The sequence below is a fragment of the Brassica napus genome, chromosome C2 (genome assembly GCF_020379485.1).
Source record: "Brassica napus cultivar Da-Ae chromosome C2, Da-Ae, whole genome shotgun sequence".
Taxonomy (NCBI): domain Eukaryota; kingdom Viridiplantae; phylum Streptophyta; class Magnoliopsida; order Brassicales; family Brassicaceae; genus Brassica; species Brassica napus.
The window spans coordinates 18,514,656-18,528,664 of NC_063445.1; the positions used below are offsets into that span (position 1 = coordinate 18,514,656).

At 39.8% G+C, this 14,009-nt stretch overlaps 1 protein-coding gene and 1 long non-coding RNA gene across 3 annotated transcripts; both read left to right on the plus strand.

Moving 5' to 3' along the window:
- The first annotated feature begins 1,922 nt into the window (after positions 1-1,922).
- LOC106440169 (probable carboxylesterase 6) lies at positions 1,923-3,323 on the plus strand. The gene has a single exon (XM_048748190.1). It carries the CDS (start codon positions 2,208-2,210, stop codon positions 3,213-3,215), a length of 1,008 nt encoding a protein of 335 aa, XP_048604147.1. The 5' UTR covers positions 1,923-2,207; the 3' UTR covers positions 3,216-3,323.
- Positions 3,324-9,257: 5,934 nt separating this feature from the next.
- LOC125582116 lies at positions 9,258-13,024 on the plus strand. Of its 2 annotated transcripts, XR_007319977.1 has the most exons (3): positions 9,258-9,999; positions 10,077-10,803; positions 10,890-13,024. It is a non-coding gene; the product is annotated as an uncharacterized LOC125582116 (long non-coding RNA). The 2 variants fall into 2 exon arrangements; XR_007319976.1 differs by having other exon boundaries at positions 9,258-10,803.
- Positions 13,025-14,009: the final 985 nt, after the last annotated feature.

A 14,009-nucleotide genomic window follows, 5' to 3' on the forward strand; every position in this document is an offset into this window, starting at 1 on the left:
AAAAAAATTTAATCTTGGTGCACAAATTTAAAACACATTTAAAATAAACTGATGAATTAATATGGAAGTCTGATAAGGAAATAAATTAATAACACCGGTAGTCTCGGTGAAAACTCTTCAAAAGAAACGTCATTAAAAGAATTCGATTGCTACTATATAGAATGATAATTTAAGTTTCATTATCAACTAAGTATTCCAGTATGTTAAAAAAATGGTTTACATCTTCGGTGAGATACATTGTGTAGTGTGGGTGTAAGTAAACAGAGAGAGCATCAGCAGACCAGAAATAAAGTCTATAATGTGTTGTGAGACCATCTTTATACGTGCCACGAAACCAAACATGAAAATGGGTTTTGTCCCACTTTTATCAACACTTTCAACCTCTTATTATATACATTTTATATCCCACTTAAGCTCCCTCCTACTTGCCCACTCTTTGATTGGCCAACACATTTTAAACATCACCTATCAACTTTCACCACCCATACTTCAATCAACCTTTTTCGTAATAATTTTAACAAATTAGTGATAGACCCAACATCTTAACTAAAGATGTTCCCTTACGACTTACGTACGTACTGTACATAATAAAATTAATAAAAAGATAGGTGCATGAACAATGAAGACAAATGTGGGCGGTATCTTTTTGGTAAGTGCATTTTGACAAAACTATTCAACCAATCCCATACGTCGTCCGACTCTATGCCGTTGAAAAATGTAAGACTATCTATCGCCCACCACCACAATATTTGATGTCCACGTGCCACACTTTCATCTTTCAAATTCTTATCATATAAAGATCATATCAAAAATGTTTGAATGGAAAATATTAAGAGAATAATATTTTATCACCATAGTCCATCGACTAGCTTACAAAGAAATAGTCACGTTGAATATTTCCCTCCCACATCCATTGGATAAGAACAGCCATTTTAAGTCTATTCACACACGTTTCACTTATCTCAGCAGTGACGTTTTTTTTTTTTTATCAAAACTCAGCAGTGACCATAAATAATATTTACAGAACTACTTCATGCATCAATTCTACTAAAATAAGAATAACAGAAATTTTATTTTTGCATAGGTCATTGGTGCGACTAATTCTAAAGGAAGATTAAACTATACCTCTAATCCTCAGATTATCAATTTTTGTTGTTGACCATCAAATTATTATATCAAGAAAATCACGCGGTACCATTAGCCCTGGGACGGATCGGATATCTGGGGTATTTTGAGATATCCGGATCTAGATCTGGTTTCGCCGGATCCGTAAAATTGCTATACAGATCCGGATTCGGACTCTCCGGATATCCGGAGTTAGGATATCCGGACTAAAATCTGAATACCCGCAGATATCCAGATTCGTATTCTTTTTTTTTTAATTAAAAAAAATTAAATTAAAAACTAGCTAATTAAAATGATTTATTTAATTTATTTAGCCTATTAATTTTTTTAAATGAAAAATTATTGAAATTGAATCAAATTAAAAAAATTCATTATTTTATATAGAAATTACATATAGTATACATATATAAATATAATTAAATTTTAAATATTTTAAATAAATAGTAAGTTCGGATCCGAATCCGAATATCCGGGCCTAAAATTTCATTATCTGGATCCGTATCCGGATCCGCCGAATCCGTAAAATCAAGATCCGGATCCGGATTCGGACACCCCCCCCCCCCCCCCCCCCCCCCCCCGGATATCCATTTTTTTGGATCGGATCGGAGCAAATCTCAAATCGGATAACGGATATCGGATATAAATCCTAGGCCTAGGTACCACCGGTCCTTGACATTAACTTCGGTATATGTACAAAGAGAATCACATTTTTTAGCTACCATATTAAATAACAAAGAGAGTAGTAGAAGTAAATAACAAAGAGAGTAGTAGAAGTAGTAGCCCACAAAATTTAATTTAGTTTCAATTATTGATAGTATTCTGATGAATAAAGTAAAGTTGGGACTAATTTCAACCTTACCCGTCTCAATCACCCTCCATTATACATATTACATCCCCCTTCTATATAAGAAAACTCCAAACATATCAAATCTCCAAACTCTATTAAAAGCTCTCTCTTTCTTTTCTATAAACAATCTATTAAAAGCTTTTGTCCGAAAAAAAACAAAGCTTTTAAAAACAATCTATTAAAAGCTTTATTTTTGTCACGAAACTGCACAAAATCATACTTGAGATCAGAAACAATGGGAGCAACCACAGTGACCCATGTGACGACCATTAACCCTACTAACACCAACATTCATGGACCGGTCATAGACGAAGTGGATGGCCTAATAAGAGTTTACAAAGACGGTCACGTGGAACGATTTCAACTCGTGCCATGTGTGGGTCCGTCACTACCCCTTGACCTCGGTGTGGCTTGCTCTGATGTTAACATCGACGAGTTGACTAACGTATGGGCACGTCTCTATGTCCCGACGGTAACCAAGTCTTTGTCGGTGTCTAGCTCTAAGCTCCCTTTGCTTGTCTATTTCCACGGTGGAGGTTTCTGCGTCGGCTCGGCTTCTTGGTCGTGTTACCACGAGTTCTTGGCCAGATTGTCCGCTAGCTCACGGTGCATAATAATGTCTGTAAATTACCGTTTAGCCCCTGAGAATCCTCTTCCCGCAGCTTACGAAGATGGAGTTAATGCCATTCTTTGGCTCAAGAAAGCAAGCAACGATAACTTGTGGTCCAAGCTATGCGACTTTGGCAAGATATTCTTGGCCGGAGACAGCGCCGGAGGCAACATCGCCCACCATGTCGCTGCGAGATTACAAACCGTCGACGCTCTTATACAGCCACTGAAGATAGAAGGAACCATCTTGATCCAGCCTTTCTTCGGCGGAGAGGCGCGTACGGAGAGTGAGAGGCGCGTGGAAAATAATATGAAGAGCTCAGTGCTGACACTTGCTGCCTCAGACGCGTGGTGGAGGCTGGCTTTGCCACGTGACGCAAACAGAGAGCATCCGTATTGTAAACCGGTGAAGATGAAGACGAGGACGCTGGTATGCGTGGCGGAGATGGATGTGCTGATGGACAGAGAGATAGAGATGTGCGATGGTAATGAGGAAATGATCAAGCGCGTGGTGTACGAAGGCGTTGGTCATGCGTTTCAGATTCTTGGAAAGTCTCAGCTTGCCCACACGATGACTCTTGAGATGTTGTGCCACATCGACGATTTCATCCACCAATGTGATCCTTCTATTTAGTTATGTATTTTCCATAATCTTTTTTTGTGGTAGCTCTTATATGTGTATATTTTTTTGTGTTCCATAAGATGTAGGTTATAGGAATTAATAAGAATTTCGATTTGGATTTTTTGTTTTTTAAGAAAATGAATTTTATTAAAGTCCAATACATACTTACAGAAAGTCTATAATTTAGTATAAAATGATAAAATATAAATTTGATTTAGTTTATTATTTAAAAGACCAACGTGCATGCTATTGGATTAATGAATTAGGACAAGAAAACATTAACACTATGGGTCACATTTCATCTTCTTTATTACAATATAAGTCACTTTCCACTACTCAGACACTTTTTTTTAACTTCTCTTTGTTTCCTAACTATTCTACCTAAATCTTTCATAAAAATCACGTAACTAAACTTACATCCGTCTTTTTAAAAAAAGCACCTAACCATCCAAACAAAAAAAAAGAGCACCTAACCATCCAATCCATCGATGTGCATCTCCTCCAATCTATCAACACCGAACCTGTCAAGCCCGTTGGATATCTCTCTCTCTTTCTTTTTCCATTACTCAGTACCTATTCATCTGTTCTAAAACGCGGCTCCAATGACAATTACACGATTAATGGTGATGAATTGTGGGGATTTTACCCCCATCGAAAGGAAAAAAATAAGGAAAAGAAGAAGAAAAAATCTCAGATTTGTTCTTTTGGAGGTCAAAAACGTGTATTTGTATCATGATTTAGAGTTCTATAAAGAAACCTGATTAATTTTGTACAGAAATAAGTTGATTGTGTGAGAAATCAATGAAATTCGTAAGCAGTAAAAATGGTGGCTACGCAGGAGGAAAAATTAGGTCAGAGGAGAAGAAGAATAAGAAGAACACGAAATTACCATTATACCTTTACTTAATAAAATTGATTAAAAACATGCTTTCATGCTCGTCGAACCTCTGACTCATGTGCTATTTAACCCGAAATTAACCCGAAATTTTAATATTAACTTCAATATAATTGATCACATGCTTGCATTTTTATCCCGTGTAATATGCAATAAACAAACGAATGCTATATATACACTTAAATGAAACCTAAAACGATATAAATGAACCAAAAAATACTCAAATGAACAGGTGTACATCTACAAATGAACTCAAGTCAGATATCAAAACTTGTACAATGTACAAATGAATCAGTGTACAAGTAACTATTTGTGAAATAGTTGTACAAGTGGACAATACAATTAATCATAATATGTGTACACAGCGATAATATTTGAACGGATATGTACATAACAAATTTATCAGAATGTTCATATTAATCATTGCATGACCACCAAGGAGAGTAGGATTGCATCGATGTGAGCATTGAAAGTCTATGATTTCCCTTGAAGGTTTATGTTGTATTCACACGTAAATATATAGTACATTCGAAGACTACATTTCAGGGATCTTCCCTTTACATCGTAACAACTTTATAACAGACTAAAGAATATTCTGAAGAATATTATTAAGTGTCTATCATCCTCCCGCAGTTTGATCGTCGGGTGTTGAGACGCCCAAACTGGAACGGAAGTTGTAGAACAAGGTCGATGGAAGTCCCTTCGTGAATATATCTGCATATTGGAGCGAGGATGGAACATGAAGAACGCGTACTTGACCCATTTGAACCTTCTCACGCACGAAATGAATATCTATCTCTATGTGTTTTGTCCGTTGGTGTTGGACTGGATTAGAAGATAGGTAGACAACACTTATGTTGTCACAATAGACAATAGAAGCCGTTGTTAACGGGCAGTCCATTTCAAGTAGGAGGTTTCTGAGGGAACAAATTTCAGCTACTGCATTGGCAACTCCCTTATATTCTGCTTCGGCGCTAGAACGGGACACTGTTGATTGGCGTTTAGCTGACCAAGATATAAGGTTATCGCCCAAGAAGACGCAGTATCCAGAAGTTGACCGTCGTGTGGAGGGACAGCCAGCCCAGTCCGCATCTGAGTAAGCTATCAACGCCATTTTCTGCTTCTTCAAGAGTTGAAGGCCGTGATGATTCGAACCTTGAACATATCGAAGTATGCGTCTCAGGGCTTTCATGTGTGGCTCCCTGGGTTCATGCATGAAGAGGCATATTTGTTGTACTGCATAGGAGATGTCCGGTCGCGTGAATGTTAGGTATTGAAGAGCGCCAGCTAAGCTTCTGTACTCTGTTGGATTTGACAAAGGTGCGCCTTCTTTGTCTGATAGCTTCGATTGCACGTCAACAGGAGTTTTACATGGCTTGCAGTCTTTCATACCTGCGCGTTCAATTATCTCTTTGGCATATGAAGTTTGGTTGAGGAAGAGGCCCTTGTCGTTGAAGATGGCAGAGATACCGAGAAACGAGTTGATTTGCCCCTCATCGGTCATTGGGAACTCGTTTTTGAGCTTTGCGATGATACCATCACGGAGGGCATTGGTGTTTGCTGTGATGATGATATCGTCTACGTATAGGAGAAGGTAAGCCCTGTTTTTTTCCTTGTTGTAGATAAAGAGGCTAGCGTCGCTTTTTGATTGAATGAAACCATGGCTGGTGATGAAAGAGACAAACCTTGCGTTCCACGCACGTGGTGCCTGTTTTAAGCCGTAAATGGAGCGTTTGAGCTTGCAGACATGTTTTGGTTTCGTCGGATCCACGAAGCCCGGGGGTTGAAACATATAAACTGTCTCTTCTAAGGTGCCATGAAGAAACGCATTCTGGACGTCTAGCTGGTTGATGGGCCACGATTGAGCTAGCGCCAAGTGTAGAACCGTGCGTATGGTAGCTGGCTTCACAACTGGACTGAATGTCTCGGTGAAGTCTATCCCTTCTTCTTGCGATATGCCATTTGCAACGAGCCTGGACTTGTGCCATTGTTGATGGTTCGAATCATTCTCTCTGACTTTCCGTTTTGTTGGGAGGTATAGGGGCATGAGAACCGGATATTTATTCCATTAGCAGCGAAGTAAGAGTGGAAGTTGTTGTTATTGAATTCGCTGCCATTGTCGCACTGAAGAGATTTGATGGAGCTTGAGAATTGAGTTTTTATGTAGGCGACAAAGTGCTGGAATTTGGCAAAGACATCCGCTTTTGATCTGAGAGGATACACCCATAAAAAATGTGAGTATTCATCGAGAAACAGGATATAATATTTGATCCCGCTTAGACTTTGGACAGGTGATGTCCATAAGTCTGAATGTATTATCTCAAAAGGGGCAGTGACAGTTGATATAGAAGGAGAAAAAGGTTGTTTTATTTGCTTTCCTAGCTGACAAGCATTGCAGAGACCAAATTTGTCTCTTTTATTACAAGGTAAAGCAGAAGAAAATAAAAGAGAGTTTAGAAGTTGATTGCTTGGATGAGCTAAGCGGCAATGCCAAATATTTGAGGTTGTTGCCGAGAGGGCAGAATGATTATTGAAGCTTTTATTTGGAGAAGGGAAAACCGGATAGAGATCACCGGTACTGTCACTGCGGAGAATTGTCGTCTTGCTCATTAGATCCTTCACAGAGAAACCAAATGGATCAAATTCAATCGAACAAGCATTATCACGAGTAAACTTGCGGACAGAGACAAGGTTTTTAATGATGGAAGGAGTAACGAGGACATTATTGAGGGATAGAGGACGAGATGTAGTTGGAAAAGAAACAAAACCAGCTTTTTGAATTGGTAAGTTCGATCCATTGGCAACTGTTACGGTCTTTCCGGTGCTAATGTCAAAAGTGGACTTAAGATTACCTGACGAGTTTGACAGATGAGCCGTTGCGCCTGAATCCATGTACCACTGTGAGTCACTGGGATCGACTAGAGTCATTGTGTTGAAGGCGGTTGCAAAATCCATTGTGGGTTCGTACTTCTGACCACTGATGTTGTGAGCTTGTTGTTGAGTAGCTGGTGATGGTAGAACCGGTCGTGGTCCAAGGAGACCTTGTTGCAGTTGGTTTTGTTGAGCTCCTTGCATCCATGGTGTGTATTGCGGCTGCTGTGGCCACATTTGATAGCCATTGGTCCAGAACGGAGCATTCCACTGTTGAGTGTGAGGACGTTGGTGATTGTAGTAGCCACGTCCACGACCTCTGTTGTTTCTACCTCTTCCCCTGTGTTGATTTGTGCGTTGATTTTGTTGATGTTGGTGTTGCGATGGTGAGCTTTTGTGATCGTTGTTGGAGACGGAAGCAGTGAGGACCTTGTCTGATGAAGACGTATCCTTATGGTGGAGAGATTGTTTGTTGCTTCGTTTAAGTCGATCTTCTTCTAGCATCAGCATGTTTCTAGCGTCATCAAATGACGGAAACGGTTGTCTGTGAATGATCACATTGATTATGTTGTCGTACTTTGGAGAGAGGCCATTTAGCATGTACGTGACGAGTGTTCTGTCAGTCACGGGAGCGTCGACGTTGGAGAGTAAGTCGGCGACTGATTTGATCTCCTGACAATAGGCGTGGATCGTCAGATCTCCGAGTTCTTTGGAGCGTAGGTCGTGATCGAGTTGTATGGCGCACGCTTCCTTGTTGTTTCGAAAGAAGTTTTCGATACGGATCCAAATTTCACGAGCCGTGCCTCCAGATTTGAACGTGCTGCGGAAGAGATCTTTCGAGAGGGTGCCGTATAACCATAGTTTTATTAGGCCATCCTTCTTCTGCCATGCTGTATCGTTATCATCAGTTGGTTGAAGCGTACCGTCCAGGTGTCCAGAAGCATCAAAGCTTTGACAGTGGAGGTAGAATAGCTCACGCCACGCATCATAGTTGTGGTCATTCAGATCTAGCACAAGAGGAATGTGGTGCTTGATGTTTGTAACGCCATAGGCGCGATCGAGATTTGCAGGAGGGGCTGCCATTTGAGGAGATTAAGAGAAGAAGAGAGGAAATAAAGAAATGAAAGAGTTGCGGAAGAGATATAGGTTAGAGGTATCGATAACCCTCTGATACCATGAAAGTCTATGATTTCCCTTGAAGGTTTATGTTGTATTCACACGTAAATATATAGTACATTCGAGGACTACATTTCAGGGATCTTCCCTTTACATCGTAACAACTTTATAACAGACTAAAGAATATTCTGAAGAATATTATTAAGTGTCTATCAAGCATGTTGCGACGAAGACTAGGAGGTCATGGCAACGATGTGAGCATGTTGCGACGAAGAGTAGGAGGTCATGGCGACGATGCGGAGGAGGAAGCTTGGTTGTGGTTTTCTCTCTGCTGATGAGGAAGATAGAGACGTGACAGCAGTCGGCGGTGGTGCTATTGCAGGTGGAGGAAAGACTCGAAGACGCCGACCATGTTGTAACCTGCCATGGATCTCTACATCTTTAAGTTTTTTTTACATTGGCTTCATATGTAGGAAACAAAAAAGAAAACTAAAAGTCTTCAGGTTTATTTTATGATACATTGTTCTAATGATATAGAGTGTACGCATGTGAAAATGTACACATGAAAATGTACACATGTACACATATAATCTTTGGACATATGTAAACTTGTACACATTTTTATCTTGAATATCATGACTCTTTAGTTATTTTTTAGAGTGAAATAATCTATTATAATTTTTAAATGGTTACATTTGTGATTTTATTCCAACCAGTATAATTTAAAAAAAAAATCTCAAATATATTTTTTTAGAAAAATTCAAATTTCTGAAAAAAAAAATCTCAAATTTTTAAACTATATCATACTACTTAAAAATGTGATATATTTCATAATTTTTTAGCTATATATTAGTAGAAATCTGTTATTAATTTGAGAATAATCAGAAATTAGTTTTGAAATTGTTTCTTAATATATGTATGAAGTTGTTTGTATATTTATTAGTTTCACGTTACAGGAACTGTGAAGTTAACCGTGGCCTAGTGGTTATAGCACAACATGATTGTCACAACCCGTGTTCGAAGACCATTACGCTCTGTTTGACTTTTTTTTTGTGTTTTTTCATTAATGGCAAAATTGTAATTAACTCATCTTCTACCTATTGAACGTTTTAGGTTTCTGGAAAGTTTGACAGACGGCCGTCAACCAAGATTTCTTCCTAAATCACATATTTTTGTGTGTTTCACGTTATCAAACTAAAAAAGTGATATTTTGATAAATCTATTTTTTCCAAATATGCCAAAATCACCACTGTGGCTCGCCGCTAAACTTTCTGTCGTCGCATTATCAGCTTCAACCCCACTGTAGCAGTTCTGCTCGTGTTGAAAACCGAAGCTCCATTTTCTTCTGAGCAACGGTTGCGTCTTTTTCATCCTTACTGTCGTGTCCCATCGTTTCAAAATTCTTTTTTTTTTTCAAAATTCATCTCATGTTCGTGGGACCATTTAGTTAGGAAAAATGAACTTAGTTTTGGTTTCTAGTTACAAAAACTACCTCAGTAGTAAGAAGTGACTTAGAATGTAATAAAAAGATGAAAAGTGTCTTAGAATGAAAATAACTCTTAGGACAAACATTCTTTCTACGGTGAGTTGAAGAAAGAGGAAATGTCAATTGAGTTCATGCAAAATCTGATGCCAAAATTACAAGTATTTAACTATCCATAACTGAACAAAGGTTTCAAAGGATAGACCTGAAAGAACATCTTAATCGCAAAGATTCCCATTAGGTACACACATAAGAAAAGCTGCAAACTTTCACCTTAAGAATGCTTAAATTAGTGTTCGTTTTTTGATCATTTGGGTTTGGTTTGGATCGGAGCAGGTGATTCTTTTCTTGTAGCTGGTACAGATGTTGTAGGGACTAAGCTTAAGTTGGCCTTTGAGACTGGAATCCATCGCACCATTGGAATCGACTTGGTAACACAATCACTAACCCGTCTTGTGTTTGTGACCTTTTGTTGGAGACACTCATTGTTTTTGTTCCTCTTTTGTAGGTTGCTATGAGTGTGAACGATATTGTTACCTCTGGTGCTAAGCCTCTCTTCTTCCTAGATTACTTTGCTACTAGTCGTCTCCATGTAGACCTTGCAGAGAAGGTATGGTTGCTTCATCTCTGACTTTTAGGACTTGATATTCATGAAGAGTGTCTATGCTACTGTTTCCAGGTTATTAAAGGGGGCAATCAGACTGTGCTCTCTTAGGAGGAGAAATATGTTTTTGCTTATGGCAATGTAGCTTATGCATGCTTCATGCTTGGTCTTGGTTTGATTGGTTTTTGTTTGGCTGTTTAAGACTGCGGAGATGCCAGACTTTTACGCAGAGGGAGAGTATGATCTCAGTGGGTTTGCAGTTGGGACAGTGAAGAAAGATTCTGTTATAAATGGGAAGAACATAGTTGATATATTGGTTGGCATTTTGGTGGAGGAAAATAGTAGTCAAGTGGTTTCTATAACCGGGATGGGCGGTCTTGGTAAAACCACTCTTGCAAGACAAGTTTTATAATCGTGAGATAATAAAAAGAAAATTTTCAAGACTCGCGTGGAAGAATGTCTGGAAGTCGATCTTGCGACAACTCAGGCCAGAATACAAGGTGACAGAAGAGGAACTTCAAGAAAAGGTCGTTGGAGTGTTGGAAACACAAAAATATTTGGTCGGTCATTGATAATCTATGGAGAGAAGGAGATTGGACCGAATCAAGAATGTTTTTTTGCCCAAATAAAGGTGAACCTCGTTATAATACGCTAGGCCTTTATATTTAAGTTCATGATTTGATCATGAAACATTATGAAAATATAAATGTATTGCAGGATAGAAGGTACTACTTGCTTCTCGCAATGAGCAAGTGGCATTACATGCAGATCCAAAATGTGTTATTTTCAAACCAGATTGCCTAACTTTTGAAGAAAGTTGGAATCTTTTCCAAAGGATATCATTTCCTTTCAAAGACACAATCGGTAAGTTTCAGGGATCTATTTGGATTTTTTTAAAAGTAAATCAAGTAAAACTGACTACAGTATCGACAAGACAATATGATCCTTTCGAATATGCTTGTAATTGATGTTGTGTAAAGTATAAGGTTGATGATGAGATGGAAGAGATGTGTAAGCAGATGATCAAACATTGTGGAGGTTATACCGTTAGCTTTAAAAGTGTTAGGAGGGTTGTTAGTGTTGGGCCTAATTATTAAGCCTAATGGCTCAAATAATATATGGCAAAATGTGAAAACAAATGGGTCTATGGGTTCTTATAAAAAGCCTTGTTGGCTTTAATGAAATGAAGTTAACAACATCCCACATTGGTTGGGAGAGTTGATTTTGAGGAGTATATATATGTCTTCATGACATGAGAGGTTAAACAGATCAGAGGAAGAGAGAGCTCCCCACGCGCGCGCCGCCGCCGTCCGGCTCGGGCTCGGGCTCGGGTCGGGTCTCGGGTCTCGGGTCTCGGGTCTCGGGTCTCGGGTCTTGGGTCTTGGCCCGATAAGAATATTCTTTTTGGACCAAGTTAAGCTCAAAGTTTTGCCATTTAATTCCCAAAAAACGACATGCATTTTATTTTAAACAACACGTAGTTCGTTTAAAAACAACACGCTGTCTCTCTTCTTGACGATAAGTTTAAACGAGAAAAGTTCTTGCGGAGGAAGTTTCGTAACGCCTCGCCTCCGAGATCCTCGCGAGATTTCCGCCAACGTGCGCACGTGCGGCATTAGTTACGGAAAATGGCTCGTCTTCTCTTCTTTAAAAACTCGTCTCCTCCTTCATTTTTCTTTAAGTTTTTACGCAACAAAAATCACCAGATCCCTCAACGTAAGTCTAGAGAGTGTTTCGTAGAGTTTATAGTTCGATAGGGCGATCACGAGTGAGGCGTGATTCGTCTGCCATGGTTGTATCCTGGGACTCTATATTCGTACAGTCCCGTCTCACTAACGGAGCGAATATTTTGAGTTAAGGAAAGAGATCATATCTCGACTCCATGTCTCTTTGCGAATACGATTTCTTATCGTTCTTGTATTCGTCTTTTACATTCGTTTATTTCCTTAACATCGCTTTTATTCTATCGTTTATGTCAGTCCGGTTTTCCGGCTTCTACAATCTTAACTCAAAATCGCTTTATGTTTAAAGCTTTAATCGGGTTGATAAACGATTAATAGAAACGGGTTTTGGAACCGTGTTTGCGATTTGCTTTCTAGCATTTCCGCGAAACGTTTTGTTCTTATCTCACAACGATGTTTGCGATTTGCTATACGCTTATCCGCGAAACGTTTCTGCCTAAATGTGTTTGCGATTTGCCTTAGAGCACTTCCGCGAAACGTTTCTGCTTTATTTCATTACGCTTTGCGGATTGCTCTCTAGCATTTTCGCAAAACGTTGATACATTCTTTAAACGTTATATACATGAATCGTTTCAGTAACCGTTTTCTTAAGCGAGTTTGTGAAACATTCTAAGTCTATAAAAATGGTTTCTGCGAACGCTTTTAAGCGAGTTTGCAAAACGTTTTTTCCAGACTTATATCGATATGATTTGGTTCAAATACCAAAAATGAACATCGATTTTAGACTATTATTTTCTTTAAAATAATATGTTATTTGTTGAATGGAGTACTAATCCGGTTTTTCATGTTTTCTCTACAGAAAAATGACAAACGATAACAACACCCCCATTGACACCACAGATGTCATTCAGACTCCACTCAACGCTGCAGCAACTGATGCAACTGGCGTGACAACCGCTGCAGCAACAACGAGCACTATCCTCCCTGCGGGAAATGCTGCTGATGAAACCACTCGCCGTAGCCTATTCGGTGCTGGTCTTTATCAGACGGGTTCAGTATCAGCAACTGCAAGTGGTCCGGTGGCAGTTCAAACTCCTCCGGCTGTACCTAGCTTGTTCACTCAAGGACTGATGCCAGACAAGTTTGATGGCAAAGGCTTCAAAACGTGGCAGAAGAAGATGATGTTCTTCCTGACAACGATGAAACTGGACAAGTTCATCCAGGAGGACAAGCCCCTGATTCCGTACGGGATTGATGATGTTCACAGTCTTGCAACTGTTGACATATGGGTGCATTCCGACTTCATCTGTAAAGGTTACATTTTGGGTCGTCTCATTGACCCATTGTACCGTGTCTACTGTGAGATCCCCACGGCGAAAGAGCTATGGAGATCACTGGACAAGAAGTACAGAGGTGAGGACGCTGGCTGCCAGAAGTATGTGGTCTCAAAGTTCCACGACTTCAAAATGGTGGATTCAAAACCCATCATGGATCAGGTGGAAGCGCTTCAGCTCATTTGCCATGAAATCGCTGCTGAAGGAATGTCCATCTGCGAGACATTCACAACTCTCAGCTTCATTGAAAAGCTTCCTCCAAGCTATGCGGATTTCAAGAACTACTTGAAGCACAAGAAGAAGAAGATGGGGCTCGAGGAGCTCATCATGAGGCTTCAGATGGAATCCAGAAACCGAATTGCTGACAAGGTCACTGCTAAGGAGCACAGTGTCAACATGGCTGAGCACAAAGGCAAAGGAAAGGCACACGCCCATTCTCCTGCCAAGCCTTCCAAAACTGCTGCAGCCCTGAAGGCTTCTGGAAAAAACTTCAAGAACAAAGGCATTGAAATCAATGCGAATGCGAATGTGGAGAAGTTCAGGGGGAAATGTCACTACTGCCACAAAGTGGGGCACAAGACTGTTGAGTGTCGCAAAAAGATCAAGGATGAGAAGGCTCAGGCAAATCTCACAGAGGAGGATCTCGTTGCTGTGGTGACTGAAGCCAACATGGTTGAAAGCAACAACCCCAAGGAATGGTGGTATGACACTGGTGCAACCACCCACATTTGCACCGATAGGGCGATGTTCAGCACCTATCAGAAAAGCATGACTGAGGAGAAGCTCAAGATGGGAAACACTGCAGTCTCCAAGATTGAAGG

Bases quoted from the DNA above. Each gene is read 5' to 3' on its own strand.
- LOC106440169 (XM_048748190.1), top strand. From the start codon at position 2,208: ATGGGAGCAACCACAGTGACCCATGTGACGACCATTAACCCTACTAAC.